The sequence below is a fragment of the Haemaphysalis longicornis genome, unplaced genomic scaffold (assembly GCF_048455015.1).
Source record: "Haemaphysalis longicornis isolate Haplotype H1 unplaced genomic scaffold, Haemaphysalis longicornis Haplotype H1 scaffold_12, whole genome shotgun sequence".
Lineage (NCBI taxonomy): Eukaryota > Metazoa > Arthropoda > Arachnida > Ixodida > Ixodidae > Haemaphysalis > Haemaphysalis longicornis.
This window is the reverse complement of record NW_027526225.1, coordinates 17,808,475-17,817,664: the sequence shown is the minus strand read 5'-3', so window position 1 is coordinate 17,817,664 and position 9,190 is coordinate 17,808,475. Positions and strand designations below refer to the sequence as shown.

The 9,190-nt window shown below is 47.2% G+C and overlaps 1 protein-coding gene and 1 non-coding gene across 2 annotated transcripts; one reads left to right on the top strand and one right to left on the bottom strand.

Moving 5' to 3' along the window:
• Nucleotides 1-525: 525 nt before the first annotated feature.
• LOC144161519 (uncharacterized) lies at nt 526-3,678 on the bottom strand. Its single transcript, XM_077692179.1, has one exon. It carries the CDS (start codon nt 3,430-3,432, stop codon nt 526-528), a length of 2,907 nt encoding a protein of 968 aa, XP_077548305.1. The 5' UTR covers nt 3,433-3,678.
• Nucleotides 3,679-4,640: 962 nt separating this feature from the next.
• Trnat-ggu (transfer RNA threonine (anticodon GGU)) lies at nt 4,641-4,713 on the top strand. Its single transcript has one exon. It is a non-coding gene; the product is annotated as a tRNA-Thr (tRNA).
• Nucleotides 4,714-9,190: the final 4,477 nt, after the last annotated feature.

Sequence of the window (9,190 nt, the reverse complement as noted above, 5' to 3'; positions counted from 1 at the left end):
TTGGTCCCTGGTAATAGCATTCAGCTTTCGGTAGTCTACACAGGGACGAGGCTCTTTGCCTGGTGCCTCAACTAAAATCAGCGGTGAGGTGTAGTCACTCTCAGCTGGCTCTATTACCCCCAAGTTAAGCATGCGCTGTATTTCAGCTTCCATTATCTCCTTCTGCCGAGGTGATACCCTGTATGGTTTTGACCGTATCGGCTCGTCAGACGTGAGCTCTATTTCGTGCGTCAGGAGGTGTGTCTTTCCTGGACGGCTGCTGAATCGATCAGCGAATTCGCTTAACAGCTGCTTTAGAGCGTTAATCTGGCCCGAACTCAGAGATTCTGTATTTACAGAAAGAGCCACGATTTTCTCCACGCTGACGCTATCTCCTGCGTTCTCCTTCCAATCTAAAATCTCGCTATCGAGCTCCTCGGGTTCGTTTAGCATTAGATTTACGATCCCGCTGCGTTCCATGTACGGCTTCATGAGATTGCAGTGATAAATTCTCACCTGCTTCCCTCTTCCTGGAATCTTTAGCGCCTAATTCGTCTCAGAAAGTTTCTGCATAACTTCTACAGGACCGTCCCAGTGAACTTCCAGCTTATTTTTCCTCGATGGCCGAAGAATCATGACGCGATCGCCCACGCGGAAAGTTCGAAGGCGGGCGTTTTTGTCATAGTAGACTTTGGAAGCCTCCTGGGAAGCTTTCATATTGCGGTTCACTATCTCCCTCGTACTGTTAAGGCGGTCCAGTAGTTGAAGCACGTACTCTACCACTGTCTGGTTCTCTCCTGTGCCCTCCCACATTTCTCTCAGCATTCGGAGGGGGGAGCGCAGGGCTCTTCCGTACACAAGTTCCGCTGGGGTGAAACCCGTGGCTTCGTGGGGAACCGTACGCAAAGCGAATAATGTGGCTGGCAGACAGTTCTCCCAGTCCTCTTTGTGCTCATAGCACAGAGCACGTAGCACCCGCTTTAGAACCGAATGCCATTTCTCCACACTGTTAGACTGCGGATGATACACTGAGCTGTGTAACAGCTTTACTCCGCACCTCTCTAGGAACGTGGTAGTCAAAGCGCTCGTAAAAACTGTTGCCTGATCCGTCTGGATTTCGGCCGGAAATCCTATACGCGCGAACACCGATAGAAGAGCGTCAACTATCTCTGAGGAGCTCAGTTCTTTCAACGGAATGGCTTCGGGAAATTTTGTGGCTGGACACAGCATGGTAAGCAGGTACTTGTAGCCTGACTTAGTCCTGGGCAAAGGGCCTACTGTGTCTATTACAAGCCGACGGAAAGGTTCCGAGATCAGTGGCACAATTTTCAGTGGAGCCTTCCATGTCTCCCCCGATTTGCCCACACGCTGGCACGCATCGCATGATTTTACATAGCGCTCCGCGTCTTTGAAACATCCTGGCCAATAATATTCCATTAGCAGCCGCTCTTTTGTTTTATTGATCCCGAGATGCCCTGACCAGCCATTCCCGTGGCACAGACTCAAAATGTCCGCTCTGTACCTTTCAGGCACGACTAACTGATCGAGTGTTTTGCCTTTTTTATCCTGGTAGTGGCGATACAGTAAGCCTCCTTTCTCATGCACAGTTATATTGCGTCGAGCAATGCCTTCTTTGGCCGTAACGTGCAATCTCTCCAAAGTGGGGTCCTCTCTCTGTTCTTTTATTAGTGACTCCCGGTTAACCTTAAGAAGGCGATCAAAGTTGCGTGAAGCTGGAGATAACACTGCCCCTTCAGAGCTCTCTGCTTCATTTGCTGGCTCAGTGATCGTCCCTGTTCGGTCATAGCCTTGTGCATCTATCTGCCTTTGACAACCCGTCACTTCTTCCTCCTCAAGTGGTTCCAATGGTAGGTTGGCACGTGCCTCTCTGGCTACCTTAGGTTCAGGAATCTGACTTAACTGAGAGGCGAGCTGGCGAGTCTTAGACCTTGTCAGAGCTTGCACCACTCCCTCTCCGAGTTTCTGGCCTCCCTCGTTAAGCAATCGATCCGATCGATTTGAGAAGAGGTAAGGGTATTGAAGTGGCAGGGCCTTCGAGACTGCGGCTTCAGTGATCAGCTCCCCAAACGGCCCGCAAATCCTCACCCGAGCCATGGGCAGGCATACACTGTGTTCCTCCACCGCCTGTTTTATCCATGCGACTTCCCCCGTGAAATCGTCTGTGGCAACGTAGGACGGATGGACAACGTCCATCGTTGCGGCGCTATCCCGAAGCACGTTGCAAGGTTTTCCATTGACTTGCAGTTTGTGCAAGTATGGCCTAAGGAGCTCTAGATTTTCGTCGCTTTCATCGACGCACTTGAACACTACCCTAGGTTTGGTGCATTTGGCTGCAAAGTGACCGACACCATTGCAGTTGTAGCAGCGAAGTGGCCTACTAGCCTCAAACTCTTTTTTTCCTGCTTTGTCTGCACCCTCTCTCTTCGACTGATCTTCCCGCTTTTCCGGCACTCTTTTTGGCGCCTCCGCCTGCACGGAACTTTTCGAAGAAAGGTACTTTTTGCTGGGAACATGACTCCGCGTCACGTTTCTAGCGTGTGATGCACTCTCATCTGTGCTCAACCTTCTGCGAGTAGCGTACTCTTCCGCTAGCTCTGCGGCTCTTTCAACTGTGCCGACATTTTCCCTGTCTTGAACCCACAGCTTCACCGCTTGGGGGATGCTTCGATAAAATTGCTCAAGGCAAATGCATTCGACAACTCCATCGCGGCTTTCATAGGCCCCTGCTCCCTTAAGCCACTCCAAAAGGTTAGTCTTAAGGCTATACGCGAAATCCGGATAGCCCTCGCTGTCGCCTTTGCTTGAGCTTCTAAAACGTTGGCGGAAAGCTTCAGCTGAAAGCCTGTATCTCTTCAGCAGGCTAGCTTTCACTTTCTCGTAATCCGCCGCATCCTCCGTACTAAGTCTCGCTATCACTTCAGCTACTTCACATGGCAAGAGTGTCAGAAGCCGTTGTGTCCAAGTACCGCGTGCAAAGTTTTCCCGTTCACAAGTTCTCTCAAAATTTCCTAGGTACAATCCTATGTCCCGTCCAGTTTCATATGGATGCATGTACTTATCCATCCGATACGATACTGCCTCGCATGTTCTTTCAGGAGTCTCGGCTCTCGCGCTACTGCCATCTTTTCGTCTTTCCTTTTCAAGCTCCAGTCGCTTTAGCTCTCTTTCCGCTTTTTCAGCTTCCCACTTTTGCCGTTCCTTCTCTTTCTCCCACTCTCGTTCAGATTCCTCCTGAAGTCGTTTCTGTTCCTGTTCCGCTTTCTCTTTAGCTTCTCGAACTAAGTTCCATGCATGCACAAGCTCGTCGTTATTCTCGACGCTTTTAGGAATGATCTTGCACAGCTCTTTTTTCGTTATTTTGCTTGGCACTTCTACTGACAGTTCCTCGCATAACAAGAGCAAGTCCGACTTTGGCAATTTCATTAGGTCCATGACCCCGCTTTCTCTGCTTTGCTTTGGCTCTGCTTCCAAGCAATGTCGTGAGATTAACCCTTCTCAATTGACAAGCGCTTGATTCCCAGTGCAAGATTATTCTCTCAAAATCTGAAGCCTGGCGAATCCCATAGCAAAAGCCAAACGCTCACCCGCAGAGACAGCACGATGAGGCACGGTCCATCCCAGCTGCTGCCAACCAGTGTTAGAGATGAGGGGCCCTTGGGTTGTCTGACTCGTTCAGGCCCGCAGGTCCCCGGCTCGCCATGGTGTCGGACTAAAGACTCGAGATGACTGCTTAGGAGGAAACTGTACAGGAGGTTTATTCTACATGATGACAGTCGAGACAGGAGAACAAGAATAACACGAATACAGCCGTTTAAATAGAGTCCGTATTCCCCAGATCCCTGGCTAGGGAATTTAACTTCACACAGGTTGTCCAATCAGGTGGGCAGTGGACGACACTTGATGTACCGCCCACGACATGAGGCGTGGCTGATGCACACGAACCACTCGGTCGATGGAAAGGGTGAATATCCACGTCATGGATCGTGTCCCGTGCCGGAGTTGCACCACTTTGCGCAAGTCTTCATTTTGGAGGCCCCGTGAGAACGGAATTTCAACACGGCTTCCAGCACGTAAAGACAAGCGACTTCCTGCTCTCGCCGATGGTTGGAAACCGAAGAGCTTGGACACTTGAAACTGCAGCTTCCTTTCGGTGGACCCTTCTTTCATACGTGTATGAAGAAAAGAAGTGGCCCGCAGCGTCCGATGAACCCAGGATATAGAAGCCGCCACTTGAAACCGCCGCCGCCGCTGGCGCCAGGGTTTCTTGCCTCCTCGTGCCTCTGGGTGATTCATCCACGCACACTTTGCTCTAGGGCTTGCGAGGAATTCCTGTGTTGGCCGATCCTAACACCCTTATTTTCTGTCTTATTTCACGGAGCCCCTCATTTCCCATTTTCTGATTCGCTACATGCTTAGCGAGGGCCTCTGTTCTGGTAGTCTTGGTGCCAAAGGGAGCTTAAGAGGGTTCAACGCTGGTCTTACCACTCTCGACATGTCGTAGACACTCGAGTCACGGCCCGGGGGTTAAAATGAAGGTCACCTTCACCCCGAGTAGTCCGAGTGGCGCTGGCTACCCCCCCAAGTGCAGGAAACAAAAATACTTTTACATAAATACCCGAGAAAGTGCTGGGGAAACAGCCCCGCCGGTAGCGTAGTGGTTATCGCACCAGACCGGTATTCTGGAGGTCGTGGGTTCGGATCCCACCCGGCGGGCATTTTTTCACCACTTTCTTTTCGACTCAACAAATTCTTCATCTCTTTCTGTGACCCACCACAACCTCCCCTTTGCTTTCTGAGGTTTTCTTGACGGCCAACCCTTATTTTCGGTCTATATATATATATATATATATATATATATATATATATATATATATATATATATATATCCCTGAGGAAGGAAGTTCCACTTCCGAAACTGTCGGACTAATTTATAATAAACAAGTTAACCGCAAAGTTGTTCTTATCTTTTACCTGACCGTTTCTTCTGGCCCGTTGCAAAACTCATCGAAATCTATATATATATATACATATATATATATATATATATATATATATATATATATATATATATATATAATCAAGAGAAGAAAAACTTCGAACAAGGTAAAAGCACGATTGTGGCCTACGTTTCAGCAAAGAGAACTTGCTTTCCTCAGGGCAAGTTCTCTTTGCTGAAACGTAGGCCACAATCGTGCTTTTACCTTGTTCGAAGTTTTTCTTCTCTTGTGTTCTCTACCATCTTCAAAGTTCTACTACTCCCTATATATATATATATATATATATATATATATATATATATATATATATATATATATATACATACATATTTATATATATAAAAAAGGGTTGGCTGTCAAGACAACCTCATAAAGCAAAGGGTCAGTGTAGAAGGTCATTGAAATAGATGATGAATTTGGAAACATCCGAACCCACGACCTCCAGAATACGCGTCTGGTGCGATTACCACTACTCCTATCGGCGGGCTGTTTTCCCCTCCCCTTTTGTGTGTGCGTGTGCGTGTCTTTGTCCCGTAAAGCGCCCCGGATCTGAGTGGCGTCGTATGCCTCATACATATTTGCGCTTCAGAAGCCGAACAAAACGGCTAGAGTTAACTTCTTCCACTAACCGAAGAGGGCATGGAGGGGGTTCTAACCAACGTGGCGCATAGCGTCTGCAGTGGTCTCATCAGGTTCAGGCGATAAAGATCTTTAGCGCACGCAGCAAGCGCAGCCCATAGTTCCTTGAATTGTAACGGGGTGCCCAGCTATGGAATATGGGTTGCGGAAAGTGCTAGCAAGTGTTTGGAAGGGACCACTGCTGTTTCGTTCCAAAAGTAGAAACTTTTCACTACTCCCAGCTTCGTCGCTTCTAATGAAGTCCACTTTAAAAAGGGCGCGTTTGTGTTGTTAAAAAATGCTGATCGAGTCGTGCCCGACCCACCAGTTCAAGGTGATATTTAGAAAAAGCAGATGTGAAGCAGTGAATCGGCAGAGTTCAGAACTACGTGACGGGCCTTAAACCGAGCTTCAGACAGCGAGGCGACAAAAGAAATGCAGAAACTACCTCCCGCTGCCCTGCATGTGACTTTCCGGAGGCACAGCCTCAGAATGGCTCGATTGTCAGCGCAGTAATCATCCAGTGATACACAGAAGTATGTTAACTATTTTCAAAACAATATTCCTACACGCAGCACACGTAAACTTCTAAGTGGAAACGTAACCGCACTGTTTCCTGATGACCGTACTTCATACTGTAACGTCAACCGTTGTCGCCTGTAGAGTGGCGATTTAGCGCAGCGCCGCCTACTTTACTGACCCACTATCGTTTCCGGCGTTGCGGAGGTCGACGACTATGACGACGATGAGAAGGAGATTGCTTTCCCATGTTCAATGACGCTGGACAGACATTTCTGTCCCGCTCTTTTGGTCCGGCGGCAAACGTTTCATAATTAATTCCGCTATTACTCTCCGTCCCCTTCTCCCCCTCTTTCGACGCAACTCTATCTTTCTCCATCCTCATGAGGACGAACACGTTGGAAGCTTCGCCAGGCATCAATAATTCACTGCGCCCCAGTTTGCCATCTTCGAACCTGTCCTCCGGGGTACGTTGCGGCTCACGTTATGTTCAGCAGTCCCAAGGATACATATTAATAGCTTTCACTTCCCACGGCGGCCCTGCGGTGCAACAAAAGAAGCAATACCGGTTTCGCATCTCCCCAATCCCCCGTACGTCGCTCTCCTGGTTTTTAAGGGCGGTTTTGCGGGCCGTTTCTCTTCACAAAAATGCACGAAAATTTGATATTTCTTCAAGCGTATAACAAAACAAAGCACTACTACGTATACTCTTTTGAGTGCCGGGGCGCGCAAGGGCATCGAATGCGTCATTAATCATCGTCGACACTGATCTCCTTTCTATTCTTTTGAATAACAAGTTTTTGCCGCGCGATACTGCTTTCTTTCGGGTGCACGCTAGAAGCAGTGAGTCAGGCTTTTTAAAATTTACAAGCTCACCCGTGTATTAACTGATTAGTTAAAAGAACAAGCAGATTTTGGAGGCGAATAGTATAGCATCATGGTTTGCGGGCTGCTTGGAGGCATGGATGTTTTATGTTGTTTTGTGTAGCGGACGGTTTATTTCTTGTGTACTTTGTGTCGGGCTTGATTTGTGCTTGTGTGTGGGGTACGTGAGCGTTTTCTCAGTGGAGAAAAAACCTGTTTTGGTAATTTTTAATAGGACTACTTTACAACACTATGGGTGCCGGCGTTCTTGTCCTGATCGTCAGTTGTGCTTGAATCAGCCGGTAAGAATATTATGTGATCCGACACTTTCAATATCTCTGTCTTTGTCTTGATCATTAGTTGTGCTTTGATAAGCCTGTCAAAATCTTAAATGATGAGACACCTCCGAGTAGCATTTAAGACTTTTTTTCTAGCATTTATAGCCAATGTTGTTTAGTTATAACTAAGTACCTTGCAATTACAGTCAATAATGGGCATGTACAGATTCAAATCTTTAGTGCACTTAGGTAATTGTCTAAACATTTGGTATTCGTGTCTTTTTCGTTCACTCCTCATTTTTGTGCGCCCAAGTTAGATTCATGGTTTTGTGAATTACGGTTCTCAGAAGAACGCGAACATCACCCTAATTTATTAGAAAGGTACAATGGAGGACTTGACACGGTACTTACTAAGGTTATCGCTAACAGTTTCTGTCCCCTCAGATTTCAGTCAACCTAATGAACAAGCAGGGTTTCGTAAAAGCTATTCAACAATAAACCGTATTCACACGACCAGTGAGGTGATAGAGAAATGCGCGGAATATACTTAACCCCTATATATAGCCTTTATATATTATGAGGACGCATTTGACTCTGTCTAAACCTCAGCCGTCATACAGGCGTTGTGGAATAAGAGTGTAATGAGCATTAGTAAGAATACCAGGCGATATCTACAATTCATCCACAGCAACCATTGACCTCCATAAGGAGAGAAGTACAATACCTGTAAGGAAGGGCGTCAGACAACGAGACACAATTTCGTTAATGTCATTCACAGCTTTACAAGAAGTATTCAGGATATTGAATTGGGGACAGGTGGGTGTAAGGGTTAATGGAGAACACCTCAGTAACCTCAGAACTGCTGATGACGCCTTGCTAAGGAACTCGGAGAACAGATTGCAAAACAAGATTACCGCAGTGGACAAGCAGAGTAAAATCGTGGGTCTTTGAATTATAATGCAGAAAACTAAAAAAATGCTCACTAGCCTCGGGAGAGCACAGCAGTTTGAGATAGGTGGCGAGGCAGGGGACGTGGTCAGCGGGTATATCTCCTAGCCCAAGTGGTGACTCGGGACGCGAACCATGAGGCGGAGATAACCAGAAGGATAAGAATGGGGTGGAGTGCATTCGGCAGGCATTCTCAGATCATGTATGCTGTTGTTGTCACTGAAGAGGAAAGTGTAAAACAGCTGCATCTTACCTGTACTCACCTACAAGGCAGAAACTTGGAGGATCACTAAAAGGGTTAAACGTAAATTGAGGATGTTTTAGCATGCTATAGAGCGGAGGGTAATATGTGTAACGTTAAGAGACAAGAATATAAAGGAGTGGGTCAGGGAACAAACACATAATAAGCACACAGCAGAAATTAGGAAGAAATGGGTGTTGGCAGGACATGTAATGCGAAAGCAAGATAACCATTGGTCATTAAGGATAACAGAGGGGATCCCTTGTTATGGCAAGCGTGGCAGGGGGTGGCGGAAATTATGCGGGAAGATGAGACCAAGAAGTTTCGGGGATAAATTTGCTGCAGTTTGCATGGGACCGGGATAATTAGAGATCTATGGGAGATACCTTTATCCTGGAGTGAGCGTAGATAGTTTGATGATGATGATGATGAATTCCGGTTATTGCTTCGCCAGCTCGTAAGAAAATACGTTACCCAAAAGACGCACCTAATTAGACGGATCATTACCAAACACCATGGAATCCGGAACAAGAAGACCTTCCTAACGTCCACAGTGTCCTACTCAACCGTATCTTGTACCACCTACCCGACCTTAAAACAGTGAAACAGCGCTTAAACGAAAACACTAAACGACACAGACGCGCGCGCTGTGTTTTCGTCTGTGTACCCTGCTGTGTACACTACCATAACCTTACATCCAACCCAACTCGACTCCCTTCATGCTC